At 41.4% G+C, this 16,446-nt stretch overlaps 1 protein-coding gene across 3 annotated transcripts in view; it reads right to left on the bottom strand.

The window, feature by feature from the left end:
• Positions 1–15,590, bottom strand: part of SMG1 (SMG1 nonsense mediated mRNA decay associated PI3K related kinase) — a 65,027-nt gene extending 49,437 nt beyond the window's left edge. The window contains exons 1-3 of one of the 3 annotated variants that reach the window (XM_051631698.1): positions 15,367–15,590; positions 5,783–5,946; positions 1,347–1,502 (exon numbers count right to left, since the gene is read on the bottom strand). In XM_051631698.1, the coding sequence (XP_051487658.1) occupies positions 1,347–1,502; positions 5,783–5,946; positions 15,367–15,455 (409 nt within the window). In that variant the 5' untranslated portion in view covers positions 15,456–15,590. The remainder of the gene's footprint in view (positions 1–1,346; positions 1,503–5,782; positions 5,947–15,366) is intronic. The other 2 variants (XM_051631700.1, XM_051631699.1) reach the window with 2 other exon arrangements.
• Positions 15,591–16,446: the final 856 nt, after the last annotated feature.

The following is a 16,446-nucleotide window of genomic DNA, read 5'->3' as shown; positions in this document are numbered from 1 at the left end:
CACACCAACAAACTATTAAAGAATTTTAATAATCCCACTCTATTTTAAAGGTAAGAAAAATCAAAAGGACTTGCTGAAACCTACAAACATAGCCCAGTTAAAAAGAAGAAACTCTTGAAATCTGACATCTAGAGGACAGAGCATGTAAAGAAACATACAAATCACAGGCAGCTCCTTCAGTCACCTGAAATGTGCTCAAGTACCTAGAAGTCTGAATTTTCTGCCAGTACTAATAGTAAATTGATGCACAAGCCCACTACCAGAAGCATTATTTACACAGAGGTCTCTATTAGGCAATTGTTTCCTCTACATAGACTAAAATGACTGAAAAATTTTTCAATCAAGATACCAGAATGGGATTTTAAAGACTGAATTCAACCCATTACAAAGAACAGGCTTTTGCAACAGTCATGACACCACTTGCACTTCAGTTCTTCCACCTGCTATGCACACTGAACACTCTTCTTCCACCTTTTCTCTCTTCTAAAATACATATCCTTGAGGAGAAACGTTGTGTCCTCATATATTTATCATATGCCTGGCATAAAGCAGTCACAGTTATTGTCAGTGGCTCAACTACTACTTAGACTAAGCGATGCAATACTTGACAGTGCTTAGTCATAACCAAGTTTCTATTTTCATCCTAAAGTCCTTGGAATAACTTATTTTGTTTTTAAAACTAGTATTTAAAACTCAAACAGTGGGAAAAGTGAAGCCTTCCTTCTCAAAAACACTCACCCAGTGGTTCTTGCACCCTCTTGCTACTCCAGATTCACCCTGCCCACATTCTTACAATGCCTCCAGTTCCTCCCTGGCCTCTAATCCTCATCTGAGCAAGAGGGAGAATGAATTGTGGCTGGTTCAAGAGCACACATCTGACTAATTAGCTGGTATGATGTGATGACTAGCTGACCTGCAGGCCAGTGAGAACAGATAATAGTTGAGCTCATCATTGAAGGTTTTCCCTCACTAGGGACATGTTAATTAACAATTTTTTTACTTGGACATCATTTTTCAACAAATCTAAGAGCAAATTCTTCTTCTTGGAGCCTCGATCTCCTTGCCAAATCTGGCCAACCTGAACCAGGGTACAAAAGCTATTTAAAGGAAACTGAAAGATTGCTAGCATAAGCCATATAGTGGAGAGATCTTCCTAACCTATGGAGGAAGTCACAATGCAGTGAACAGTAAATACAAGATGACAGTTTCTATTAAAATAATCTATTAATATAAGACAAAAATAAAATCCATAGACTGTCTAATCAAAGTGAACTTCTTTTCACATTGTGAACACAAAAGAGGTTGCCAAGAAATCCTCTTTTCCTGAAGATCTGTGGTCTCCTTACCCTGTGATTTCCTCATGTCTTTTGTGGCTAAAGCACGATTCCCATGCGGAACACTGGTAAAATCAGGATTGGTCACATTGTTAACTCTCAGCTCTTGCCCCAACGACTTCCGACCATAAGTATTTTCCCCAGATCCTCCATTGACACTGTAGCCACCTGTGAGAAAACCAATGTGAAATTAAAACAGGCTGTCAGACCACATATTTAGTAGGCTGGTATGAGTTATTCAATTCATATGCAAATTAGCAGCCCTACCCTCTACCACCTTCTCTAGCTTCCTTTTCCACTTTCACATGTTTTGCTATGCTCTGCAGGTTTCCAGGTCACATATTCAGAATCTAATCAGTATTTTTTTTGTTGCATATGATAAAACTCTATTGCAATAAAGTTTAACATTGCTTTTGTTGAAATTCGATTTTTCTTATTATTACTTTTGATCCTGTATTTTACAAGGCCCTTCACATCAAACTGCTAGCACCCATGGCTAGAAGCATTTGCTTACTTACTCCTCGATCATGCATATCAAATTCCCACTCTGTTTTTGTTATAAATCCACCACACAGGGTCAGTAAAATGGCAAAAAAAAAAAAAAAAAGGAAAAAGCTTTGAAAAATCTACAATTATTTACAGTAAAATTTACAGATTCAACAATCTGCCTAAACATACAACAGTCACTATTGTCACACACTAACACTATCTTACATTTATGAAACTTAATCTTACATGCTTCCACTTGAGGTACACATGGTGCATCTTTGGTTATGATATGAAAAAGAAATGTGTGTAATTTTGAGTAATTCAATTTTTCACTCCTAGATCAACAAAAACCTACAGACTCAAATGTTGAAACCAAAGAATTTTCCAGTCTGCCACACCACTGTGAAGGGCATGTTGTTTCTCTGCAGTAGTGGAGAAGTGAAACTGTCCCCTGAGTCTGCCCAACACTTCACTGAATGAGAAGCTCAATTTCAAGGTAGCTATGCAGGCAGCTTCCTAAAGTGCCTTCCCTCCCTGAGACAAGGATGAATCAACTAATAAAACTAAACCCAGAAAAGGTATCTCCACAATTGCACCTGCATCAGTGTATAAAAGGAAGTCAGGGCAAGAGAAGAGGTGGGTCTCCATAAAAAGAGGCAGCCCACCAAAACTACAGCATGGATAAAAAACCAGGCTTAAATAATGAAGATGAATCTGGACCTTTGTAGATGTAATGAATGTCATCTTGAAGACAAACATTTTGATAAAAAGAAGCTGTAAACCACCAGTAGAACTTTGTGTATTTCTAGATACAGAAGACTAGCCTACCATTACAGAAAATCTTGTGCAAAGTCTCAGTTGCAATTGTTTAATTACAATTTCAGTAAAGATAATCTGCGTATATTTGAATTTATAACATTAAACTCAATTTTTAAACATAAACTAGCATGCCTGTTACATTATTCTGTCATATGAAGACAGGCTGAGAGAGTTGGGCTTGTTCAGCCTGGACAAGAGAAGGCTCCAGGGGGACTTGACAGCTGCCTTCCAGTACCTGAAGGGGCTAAAGGAAAGCTGGGGAGGGATACTTTTCAAGGGCTTGTAGTGACAAGGGCTAATGGATTAAAACTGGAAGAGGTGAGATTTGGGTTAGACATTAAGAAGAAATTCTTTAGTGTGAGGGTGGTGAGACACTGGAACTGGTGCCCAGGGAAGCTGAGGAAGTCCCATTCCTGGGAGTGTTCAAGGTCAGGTTGGATGGGGCTTGCAGCAACCTAGTCTAGTGGGACGTGTCCCTGCCCATGCAGGAAGGCTGGAACTAGATGATCTTAAAGGTCCCTTCCAACCCAAACCATTCTATGATTCTATGATAACAAACCAACACTGTCCTATGAAGGAAATTACTTCTAACAGCAGCAATTACATTTCTGACTAAGCAAAACTGTAAGATATCACACAGTCATGCATACAGACCACAAACATCAACTATCAAAAAAAACATACTACCATATACTCCTGAAGTTCTCAAACATATTTCATACTTTCTGCCTTGCAAACAAAAAAATCCCAGCTTTTTTGTCTGCAGACATGTAATATTTGCTAGAGCATATTAGACATTTCAAATTAATTAAGCACAAACCTCTATTCTCCCACTTGACATATATATTAGTATCATTAGTAACACTATTAAACAACTGGTAATTTACAGTGTTTAAAAAACAGCAGGCAACTAGGCTGTACATATTACACTGTAACTGTCTTCAGTTACCTGCTGGTGTGAAAAGCTTTTGAAAATCCTAATATATAAATATTCTGTCCACTTCCCTCTAAATATTAAATGTGAGACCAAATAAGAATAGAATCAGCTATATCACTGTTATTCATTTTAGCATAAATATGCAGATACCATGATATACAAATGCTAGTATCTTCTTAGCAGTAAGGACTCAGCACATCATACAGCTATAAATCAAAATGGAGGGAAGTGTTGCAGGAATGAACACCACATCTATGAGTGAAAAACCAGGAGCCCTTCATTTAGTTTTAAAATCTTAGATCTGCATCTCCCCTGTCTTGTTTTATAAAGGAGAGAAAACAAATGGGAGTTTTAATTGCAGTCTTCCACCAGTTAACATGAAGAATTAACAATTTTTTTTTAAAAAAAAAGACAGCCAGACTAGTCTTACAGATGCAGAGCAAAAGGACAGGAGTCAACAGGCAAAAGCTGCAGCAAAGGAAATTCAAACTGGATATGAGAAAACAATTATTTACCAGAAGAGTGGTAAAGCAATAAACATGCTGCTAAGGGAGGCTGCAGAACCTCCTTGGAGGTTTTCAAACCTGAACAATTTTCAGAAATTATCAAGTTGGAAGTAATCTTTATTACATCAGAAACTGGGGGCTGGGGCATCTTCTCAGGAATTCTAGGTATACGCCATATGGTTATCCAGGATAGAAAAGCTAGAAAGTTCCTAAAATTAAAAAACTCCATTGTGGCAGACTCCAAGAGATTAACTGAAAAATCTTAGTAAACTAAGAAATTATTCTGCATCTGTAAACTTACAAATTTCTCCAAAAATAAACTAGAGGTACTTGGTATTTAGTTTTATAGTACAGAAAGAACATTCTAATAATCTCTTTTCAAGTCACACCTAAACAAAATGGCATAAAGCACTGAGCTAGCAGAGGCATGCCCTGTAAGACAGTACTTGAGGGAGAGAGAGGTGCATTTCCCTTTTCAAACAGCACTTTCCCAGTAACTTCATAAACTACCTTACTGAATTTCTCTGAAACTTACTATTTTGCTATACTCCCAGTATGTTCTTTAAATACTAGCACACTTCAAAGTACAAGAATAACCTACTATGGCAGCCTGTGTGAAACACAGTGAAACTGTCCATGTTAGCAAACACACTGACAAATATACCCACGTTCTAAGCAGTTTCTCTGTTAAAGTTAATAAAGCCAATACACCAATAAACAAATACCTGTTTCATGCTCCTGCCTCCTACTAACAGTACCTACTACTTATAAAAAAATAAATTTGCATCAGCACACCCAGTTCTAATTTCCTTAAGATGTAACACTTCTTTACAGAAGGTTGCAGAGCAGAGAAGTAGGGGGAGTGTGAATGCTGTTTAGGTTCTTGAACAACAACTCCCACATCAATATTCCTATGAGATTTTTTTTTTTGTCTGGCCTGCCTGGTGAAGATTTACTTAAGTCTAAAAAGTGACTTTGCAAGTAAGAAATCCTCCTATTTGATACCTGTACTCAGGGATTAAAAAAATCAGAATATGGATTTTTTTTTTTTTTCATAAAGGTGAAAAAAGATAGGATTCTGAACTCTGAATTTTTAGGTGTTTTCTAGAGAAAGTATTTCCATTCTCAAAAATAAATAATCAACACACTAACAAAATATTTGTATGAACCATACATAGCATGATCTATTGATGACCGAGGAACACAGAAGTAGAAACTTCTATTAATGACAAAATACACACTTGACTCCCAAAGAAAGATGCCATTTTGCTGCAGGAAAGTTGCAATAGGTAATCTATAAGCTTAGTAGTTCATTTAATCAGGCAGTCCATTTTCAATACCAGATGCACTAGACAGTATTCAGGAAGAAACTACAACTTGCAGACCAGACTCATCCAGAGTACTAACCTTTAGGACAAAGTGCTTATTCTGCTAATGCATCAAGTCTTCTCTTACATTCTTCCCCTAATGCAACTGCATATTTTTCTCACTACTCACATCAACCACAATATTTCCTTGATTCCTGATAAATCTCTCAACCCAGTGATACTGTGGCAATGAGTTGTACAAGTTCATTGCCTATTTTTTGAAAAAAATTAAAAACAGAAATAAAATTTTAAAATCTCCATCATTTTAAGTTTACTGCCTTTCTCTGAATGTCCCCTCACAATTTACACATGAAACAGCAATCTGTATACCTTTTTCTTCATTCTGTATGTCAGTGTGGACTCTGATATCATCGTGTCTTTGTCGAGACACCACAGCTGAATTTGAGGGTTGTAATCCATAGGAGGCAGAACTGCCCCGATCTCTGGATGAAGAGTATTTTAAATTGTCCTGGTCAGCTGATGCACTGTCAGTTCTATAAAGAGAAAAATATTTTTTTTTATGTAGGGATATAACAGGAGTGGGACTCACATTCACTTACAAATGCAACATATTTAAATTACAATCCCAAATGTATTGTCCTGTGTCAAAAAATTAGCACATCTAAACCTGCTTCTTAAAAAGTGACCTTAAATTCATGTTGGGATTAGAATTCACTAATTACTACAACAACATGCAAAGGAAACACAGTCTAGTGTGCCAGGGCCTTTACACAGGAAGCCCAAGTCTCTTTTCTATTAGATGACTATATAATGAAAAATTATTTCCCAGAAGTGAAAAATAAAACTAGTTATATATACACCACAGCTAGGTAGTAACAGTGTCCATCATTTGTGAAAGTCATTACTAATCCACACATGAACATTTACGTAATATGCTATGGGCCATATTGAGCAATGTAAAACCACTTATCAGATGGAGGTGTCATTAGTATGGAACTAATAATCAATATAGTAATCATATTCAGTTTTTGAAAAATAAAACTACAAAACAAGAAAACAGGCTTTACTGTGGAAAAACCTGCAATGTAAATTAAGACCTGTTATCCTTTACAGCAAATATTTGCAGATAAGAAGTGAGTTTAAAAAATCTGCATTAAGTTTAAACCACTCTTATATCAGGAAACTGATTTATAGCCCAGAATAAACTTTTAATGAAAAAGATTAAAACTATGAAACCTACTCTTCTCATTGGAGATACTAAGTGATTTCATTTTTAAAAATAGTTACTTTAATATACTAAATTTGTGTCCACGAGATTTCAGAACTTGAATTCACCCAACCGCTTCAAAACGTATTTCTACAAGCAATACTGGCAGTTTTACCTTCAAACCAGTAAAACAATACCCATCCAAAACACAAATCAGCAGAATTTTATTCAACTCGGGTATATTTGGAATCTCACAATTCAAATTATTTACAGAGGACTGTTCCCAAGCAAACTCTGAAGTTCTGCTATTTTTATTTTAAGCTTTGGATAGTTCATTTGATTAACAAAAAGCAGGACAGATAATTCCTTCTCATTCTTGTAAATTAACTACAATCTGTGTAAGGACAAATGCCACATGTTCTTGGGAAGAAGTCTTTCATTTTAACTTTTCAAGAGAATACTGAATAGATCCAGTAGACAAATTCAGAGAAAATTAGTTAACTGTATCTCAAAACTAAAAGGGGAATATACAGCTAAAATTTTTGAAAAACAGTTATTTAAACTGTCCTAAAGACTTGCTACTTTCAAATACAGCTCATCCTCAGTACAACTGGAAGAGTAATACTGAGGGTTGATATTTGCAAGAACAACTGGAATTAAAGAAATACACACACATACTCTTTATTCTCTTGAGAATGTTAGCAGACAATACACTATCAATTTGGAACAGGGTTCAAAAACAGGAAATGGTGCTTTTTGTCCTGTTCTGACAGTGAAAGGCTGACACTAGGTTTGCTTGCACTGTATAAGCAAACTCATCTTTGGATACACACAATAAGACTCATTTCCTCATTCAGTATTCATTGGGGCATCACATCTATTGTTTTGTCAAACACTTGCTTAGACTATTTGATAAAATAGGCTATGCTACTAAAGAGGCAAAGCCTTAGTCTTTACTCATGAGAGTCAACTAGGACTGTAGAAATACTTCTTCCTCATTCACCTAAACGGTGTTGAACAATGATGAAGATCTGCTCTGTAGCTTCAAATGGTATGAACTTTAAATATGCCTACACCATGTGCAGTTTTCCAGTGTGCCACAGAGACTGCAAATCTTCTCCTTGCCCTAAAACCTCAGGAGGCTTCCAGATCCCTTTGAGGAACTCCAGAGCTTATTACAGAGGATTAAAATTATTTTACCTTTTCAATGAAAAAGACTGACAAATTTTCAATTCGTAAATTTAAGTACTGATGAGTTCTTAATACTGTGCCTCCCCAAAGAGCACTGCTTTTGTTAGGGTGATGTGCTGTAGATTGTATCATCTCCAATTGTCAAGCACCAAGTCTGAAATTCTTAAGGCTGAAGGCAGGCTGATTAAACCTACAATTTTTAAAACTGTTCTGCATGTACCAATCAACTGAAGGACTATGTATGTTCTCTGCTAACCTCACTTCCCGCAGCACAGCTGCTGAACCTTTTGTAAAATTTTCCACTGTGGTACTGAACACAAACCTGTTGGTTCCCTGGGATGAACTACACACTCATTTCATTCTGTCTCTGGAAACAGCTTCCTGCAAGCGAACCTGCTCACACTTTATCACTCAACTAAAAGGCAAGCACTATTTTATTAAAAATATATAATTGTTCTCCTCTGTATCAATTTAAGAGACAATAGTTCCCAGTGAAGACATCGTACCTGCCACAGTAAGTGTGTGCTTTAATATCCAGCAGTTTCTGCCCTTTCTTTACACGGCAGAGAGAAAATGCTTTAAAGCATTTCCAGAGAACTAGGTTCTGTGACCCAACTGGCTATTATGCTTCATATGAATTTGGAGAAGGATTCTGAACTGGAAGACTCTTGCAATATGATTCACTCCAGAAGCTGAGCTCACGACCTCATGGGCCTGTGCATTTCTAGCTGTCCAGTGATGCCACTCCTCAGCTGTGAAGTGGAACTAAGAACTGTCCTATAGGCTCCTGCATCAGTACCCTGGGAGTCTGTGGCATGTGGCATGGGCTCATCAAGACCTGAGGACATGACCCCAGTACCTGTCACCTGCATCCGTGTTCCCTTACTGAGGATCCTGGATGCCTGGGTGACACAGGACACTACTGTGCAAAATCACAGCAAAGCACAGACTAGCATAGACATACGTTTAATTTTCAAATCTATTTCTGAAAAAAATACCATTTTTCATGTCAACAACAGTGTTCATTACTTTGAAAGATAACCACTGAGAACTCAAACCAAAGCCATTCAATGGACAGGTACTTGCCACAGTCTCACAAACAATTACTTCTCCTCCCTCCCTGTACAATGCACTGCAGCCATCCCACCAGGCGTTGGGAAGAGCTGTACTCCCCAGCTACCCCATGTCCACACTTCAGGAGGGCACTCTTCCTGTTCAAGGTAGTTCCACTTCTATTTGCATTGAGCCAAGCAGATGGTAGGTTATGTGACCGACACAAGACACAGCATTTGAAAAGAAGTCTAAGTAACAACAACTTTATCAGTTAGACACATTGACATTGTCACAGACTTGAACAAACATTGTATACTAAGAAAATCACAACATACAATGGTAGCAACAAATAAGAAGAAATACAAATACAGATGTGATATTAGAAAAAGTTGGAATTGGAAATTGCAAGGATGAACTAGACTATTAGTACCTTATACTGTAGCTTCAAAAGCATATTTGTCACTTTATGAGACACTACTCTGTTTTATTTCCACCTGAAAAACTCATTAATGGAGACTAAGCAAAGCACTTCAAGAGCTCAAATGAGAGTTTTCATCTGTGCCTGGTTCTGGGTGGAAAACGACCTGATTACCACCAAGGCCAGCACCAATTTCCACATACATTTTTTTAGCAGTATTATTTATATGTAAGAGATTGCATTGTTTTCCACAGGGTGATTTTTAACCTGCCTTTAACCATCAGAAGAAGAAAATGGTATACATACCTAAATAAGGAGAAAACTCTACTAGTTCTCCTTAAAAAACAAATCAAAACAAAAAAACCTACTTAATTTTTTTCTGGGGACATATAAAAAGAAAGTTAGACTTTTCAAAAAATATGTGTTTATCTCATTCCACCAAAAGTATCAGCATGGTTTGACTAGCCAGTTTGTATGATGGAAGAAAGCATGGTTAAGAACCATTGGCTTAAAAAACATACTCTTTTTATCTAGAAAAAAATAACAATAGGTCAAACAAAATATATCGTGTTGCTTTAATTATAAGGAAGCCTTAAGAATTTTTGTCCAAGCAACTTGTTACAATCTGGCATATATATCTGGTATACTATTCATTATCTGTACCTCTTTCAAAACAACCCTGCCATATTAATATTATTTTGAGACAAAAATCGCTTATTTATTCTGTTTTATTTTATTTCCAAATACAGGATCTACATGATTTATTCTGAGACAACTCTACTGGATGAGTTGTATTATTGTTCAGGTCAGAGCAAACAAGCAAGTAAAATTGACTATTTGCCATAAAACAGAAATTCTTCATTACTTAACAACTTTGTCAATAAAACGTTTCAAACGTAGAGTCACTGCATCCACTCAAATTAACAGCCTCTCACCAACTTTCCAACCTTTCTCCCACTGGCATGCTGAGCAATGACAGCCTTCTTTTGTCATGCTCTTTTATCATCACTTGGCCCATCTTGCCAAGCCCAAGCCTGGCTGAGCCACCTCAAAGCCTGCTTTTGTTTCTACCTCTGTGTTGTAAGAGCACAAGGGTGTAAGTGGCCATGTTTTCTACTTGAGAAATAACAATGAATCAACATTTCTTCCTGCAATTCTGCCATCTCCACTGCTGGACTTGCAGTCCTACCTGCAGTCACAGTGACTTGTCAAATCACCTCTTGATTCTGCATCATTCCTGTCTTACACAGTAGCTCACCAGTTTCCTTCTGTCCTGTGATGGACAGAAGGGAATGTCAGGAACATGTATCACATATGATCATCCTGTTGTTATTTTTCCACAGGCATCCTCTGATAGCCACTTCTGGATACACAGTATTATGCTAAATCATTGGTCCAAACTAGTATGGTTATTGTTGCAAGGAATACTATCTGCTCTTCAAGTTCCTTTTGCTTCCCACTGACACACTTCCACCTCCTTTTATCTTTTTCACATCTTATTCTCCTCTGTCTTCACATTAAAAACAATGGCTTTCACAAACTTTCTTTGCCACAAGGGCTTTTTTACAAGCTGAGTCTCCCCCATTATACCAAAAACCAAAAAAGCTCTTTGACCTCACACCTTCCCAATCCTATCAGCATATTCAACACACTCAGATGTGAAAGGAGATCAAGAATTACTTGTTGCCAGTTCAGAACTGAACCCATTCATGTTCAGCATGTCCCACACACAGTCCACTGAGTCTCTTCCTAAGGTTTCCATTGACCTCTTGACAATGGCACCTCACAACTGATACTACATTGCATTTTATAAGCTGCCTTCAACATTGCCCTCTCTCCCCCTATGTACAAATCTATCTCACCCTTCGTGCCCTTCTCTCTCTCAGCTACCCCTGAAGAGATGGCAAAGCCTTACCAACTTCCCTCCTACTTGACTCTACACCAATTCTCAGGTATTTCAGCAACACTGTCAAACATCTCTATGTTGTCAACTTTCCAGTCTCTCAGTTACAGACCTGTCTGAACTAAGATTTCAGCCAATTTTTACAAACATTTTGTGTCCTTTGCTGTACATGCAAATGCAGAAGAAACAGTCTCTGTATCAACTTCCCTTACACAGCACCCAGTATGATCACCCTGCCTGTCAGTCCATGTGTTAATCCAGCATTATGAAAAGACAATATCCACAACGACTAGTCTTTGCCTTTTGTAAAAGACACTCCTTCGCCCTTGACAGCAACATGAAAAGTACTGCTCTAGCCATCACTTTCTTAGACCATTTGCTCTGATGAGTTTTATTTACTCCCTGTCAATACCTCCCATTCTGTCTTTAATTAAACACACAAGGTACTTGTCCTCAGTATGAAATGCTAGCCAATACTGCTCTCCTGCTTAAGTTATAAGTTACCTGGAAGGAGACCCATATTTTAGTCTCTTGTCTCATCCTGTCTAGACCCACGGGGACCCTAGGCAGTAACCTGGTTTGGCAGGCACTATACTAGCAGAAATTAGTAATTTGCAACACTGACTTACATTGCACGGAAAGGATATACTTCATTTTCAAGTAGGAATTGCAGTACTGAACCTAATAACACTTCTGGAACTCTTCTCAGATGTGAAAGATTTTCTTTTTCACTTTTCCGTACACTCCCCTGCTAACCTACATTTATGATAGGAGAGACAGAGAGGTCCTGTTAATTAAAATACTTTCTTCCTTTTCTCACTTTCACCTAAGAATAAGGAAGCCATGGTGCACCCTGTGCTTGCTGACCTGCACTCACACTCCTGCTTAGTACCTAAGCACGTGAAACTTGCTTTGCCACCCACAGCACTTCCCATCAAAGGGGTGTATTGCTTATTTCAGTATATAATTAGCCTTTAGTACTTTTAACAAGTTAACTCTGCTCACACACAAGACCTGCACACTGATGTGATTTTATTCTCTCCCCCAGAAGCCATATCAGGGAAAAAACAGTGAGATCTGTCAAATAAAAAGGAAAGGAAAAAGACGTAACGGTGTAGAAAGTTAAAAGATTAGAATAAGAGAGAACAAGATCTTATCAAGTCTTCCCAAAAAAACTCACTGTTCTCTGTCATATATATCCAACTTTAAGTCTTTGTGTTACTAATTTAGAGTCTGGTACACCACAGTGCACAAACTAATAGGCCCAAATATATCAGGACAATTTCTTCCTCTGCAATACACAGCTCTATCAACACACACAAACTGTAGGAAAACCAGTCCACATGCATCTGACAGATATGACTGCATTCATGCAGGCACAAAAAAATAAATAAATTTCTAATTAAAAACTACTCTCCTTTAAAGAAGGATATGGGCTCCAACTTTATTTCACCCCAAGCCCCAGTGCTTATTACCATTACTAAAAATTGAGAGGAAACTCAATTGAATCTCTCAATTTCTAGTAATGAGAATCATTCTAGTTATTTTTACAGCCACAAAAAAGTGTATTTGAAAACATAATCTACCTGATAATACATCCATGCATTAGCAATTCCTTTTTTCCCTTTTAGGAACTTGAAACAACTATAATTACTGCAGTTTCTATTACTTTGGCCATGTGCATTCCCTCTTCCACACCCTAAAAGAAAGCATTTACCAGTAACATCACTTAAGCTAAATTAAACTAACAGGCAACAGAAAAGAAAGAAAAGAATACCTGGGTATATTTTGCGTTGTGGGGTTTGTCCAAGAGTAATTCAAAATAATCAATGAAAAAGAAACATTTTGCCAGTTTTATAGAACAGATCTCCTCTCAACCCTACATGTGAATCACTTAAAAAAAAACAGTGAAAGCCAAAACAAAGACTGATTTAATCTCTGTGTTGTTCTTTAAGCTCTTGGTGTGGACTCACAGGATCCAATTGCCAAAGCTATCTTTCTGAGATTTTAAAAAAACTTGAGCATCACATGCAGAGAAAAATGTGCTCTGTGTTTGGGACTGTGTGAACATTTCTGACTCCTGGGCTCTCTCGCAAGATTAAAAAAAAAATATTTAAAGGAAGGATAAAGTTAAATTCTTACAAGTGACAGGATCAGGGAAGAGGTGTTAGCTATTTCTTAGCAGGAGCTCTAATCACACAGGGTGGTGGAAACAGACTTAGGCCACAACCATGCTACGAAGCTCCCCTAGCCTGCCACACTATCTCCTGTGTTTTCAGGTTTTTGTTACTGCTGTGGTTTTGAGTGGAAATTACTTTAGCAGCCCAGGTTACAGCAGCTGTACTTGAGAGCTAAGGAGGCACCAAATTACAAACCAGGTAACGGACCAGAGCTGGACACTGAGGCAGCAGTCTAACTTCTTAAACCAGCCTTATCACCAGGCAAGGCATTTCTGAAGCTACACCCTTGCTTTCACTCCTAAGACAGCTGAACCTACTGCAGACAATGCTAGATGGGAAAAAGTCAGCTTCCTAGCCCCCATAAGATATACATTTTTAAGCCTAAAAGACAGAAGTTGTAACAAATAATTATATCCAACCAGGAAGAATTTACATAAGCCACCCACTGCAAAAACACAAGATGCATTACCCAACATTTTCCAGGTATGAATGTTAAAAGTTAGAACCCAGAATTCCAGACTGCATCCCAGAAATCTGATGCAAGTTAGTAGTTAAGGATTAAGACCAGACTTCTTAACCTTGCCCTCCCCCAAAATCTAGGTGCTGTAAGATGTTACCAACTAGATTTGCCAAACTCTAAATTTGATTCGTTTTTACACGAGGAAAAAAAAATAAGTTGACTAAGTAGCTCAATACAGCAGAAATTTTAACTTAAGCATGCCCCACACACCATTAAGAATTGAATTAGCCTCTAGCATTAGCCCTAGAGGCTACACTGCTAGATGTTCAAGCAAAAGGAAAGCTCCCTTCACAGTAAATGCTAAAGTTACATCTGTGTTTCCTAAGATTTACCTTCACATCCACTCAGTCTTCCCAGTCCACATCACACACAACTGGGACTGTCAGCTGTACATACATTTCCAAGCACGTGCAACTCCATTCTTTACCGGCAAGTTTAAAAGGAGGATGCCATATTGTGTTAAACTTTCAAAATGACTAAAAAAGCCCCAGATGTTCCATATTAGGGAAAAAAAAAAACAAAAACCCTCCAACATTTCTACAATTTTGACTTCAAAAAAGCACAGCTAACCAGTACAGCAAATACACTGGCATCAGATATGCTAGAAGTAATCAAAACTTGAAATTCACTCTCTAAACTGACTAAAGAAGTCATCAGACTTTCAATTTAACTTACTAAGAAGTACCAGGTATAAACACCCCTTCAAATCTAACACATTGTGTAAGCTCTCACCTCAGCCTACTTACAGCTCAACTACTACCCCTAGATAAAACACTACTACTAATAATAATGATCTTGTACTATTTTATTAACCCTCAAATGACTACGAATACTCCTATAACCTCTGTTCTTCTCTGTTTCGCTGCCAGCTGAAAACTGGCCTGAGACAACCAAGGTAGGAAGCCCACCCCCGGTTCTCCGCCCTCCCGCAGGGCCCCCAACGCTCATCCTCCCAGGGCAGCGTCTCCCGCGGCGAGGCAGCCGCTGCCCGGAGACACACACCAGACACCGGCCAGATATGTTACCGCCGCCCCGAGCCCACGGGGAGAAGCGGGGGCAGGAAGGAGCGCTCTCACCCACTAGCTCGGAGCCCAGCCCAGGCTCCCACCCAGCCCGGCGCGCTGACAGGCCTGCCCAGGTCCCCGTCTCAGCCGCCGGCAGACACGGATGCGGAAATCCCCCCGGCGCCCCTGCCCGGCTCCCGCCAGAGCTCGGCCGCCCCCTCCCCGCCGCCCAGGCCCGGCGGCCGCCCCGCTGCCGCCCGCCCCGCGCTAGGCCCGGCGGCTGCCTCCCGCCCGCCCTAGGCCCAACAGCCAGGAAGTGGCTCCGCCGCCGCTCCGAGCCGCCGCGGCCCGCGCCGCCCCGCTCCCCCAGGCCCGGCGGCGGGGCCGGGCCGAGCCGCCAGCACCGCGGCCCCGCTGCCCCGGCCCCCGCGCCCCGCGGGCGGCCCAGGCCGCGCCCCCTGCCCCAGCCCTGCCCACCTGGGTTGCCAGTCATTCCAGCCCCGCGGGTGGTAGTGCTGCCTGCTGCCGGTGCCGCTCAGCCGAGACCCCGGGGCTCTGCGGCTCATTACCTTGCCCGAGACGGCATGGCCGGCCGGGCAGCGGCGCGAAACAGGGGCGGAGGAAGAGGAGGAAGCGGGGGCAGAGGCGCGGGCGGCTGCTCGGGGCGCGGGGCGGGCGGCTGCTGCCTCACAGCGCAGGGAGGGGACGCGGCCGCGGCTGCTCCGGCTGCTGCCCGGCCGCACGGCATGCCGGGAGGGCGGACATGGGCCGCCCGCCCCCTGCGCGGGGCAGGCCGGGAGGCGGGAGCGCTCCGCCCCGCCGGCCGCGGCACCGGCTGCTCCCGGGCCCCGGCGGGACGTGCCGGGGCTGCCCCGGGCCGGGACTGCGGGAGCGGGCGGCCGCCGTCGCCACCCCGCCCTGAAGCGTGAGAGCAGCGCGGGATTCCACCCCCCCCCCCCCCGGTCGTGAGCGGAACCCGAGGCCCCTGGGCTGTCGGGGTTCAGCGGTTCCGCTCTGCTGTGCGGGGAGCCTGGGGATGCCAGTCTGAGCAGCGTGAAGGATCTGGGGGTATCGGGGGCCCTGAGGGGAGGCGGGGGCTCCGTGTGCCGTGACTTGTGAGGGGAGCGAGGAGATGCCGGACACTGGGTGCTGAGGGGACAGGGAGCCCAGCGCCCGGGGACAGGCTGGGGCCCTCGAGCCCTGAGCAGATCTGGGGCGCCCTGCCCTGCTCCCGTCTGCCTTTGTTAGAGGATTCAGACATCCTCCCCCCTTCCCTCTGCGGGGATCTGTGCTCTCCAAGTCTTGCTGGAGCGTCTGTGGGGAGCTGCGTCCCTCTGAATAGACCAGGTCCTCATTCCCACGTTTCTCCCCGCTAGGACATGTCCATTTGTCACCAGGACACGCCTATATGGGACTGCCAGGGCGAGGGCTGATGTTTGGCAGTGGTCGGCAAGAAGCCCACCCTAACACTCAACTACACCCCTCAGGTTTCTTCTTCCTCCCTTCTTCCTCACAGCTGCTAAAATGCATTTCAAAAGCAGACCAGCGAAGCAGTGT

This window comes from Apus apus, chromosome 14 (genome assembly GCF_020740795.1).
Source record: "Apus apus isolate bApuApu2 chromosome 14, bApuApu2.pri.cur, whole genome shotgun sequence".
Lineage (NCBI taxonomy): Eukaryota > Metazoa > Chordata > Aves > Apodiformes > Apodidae > Apus > Apus apus.
Note: the sequence above shows the minus strand (reverse complement) of the source record. Positions and strands in the feature narration are given on the sequence as shown.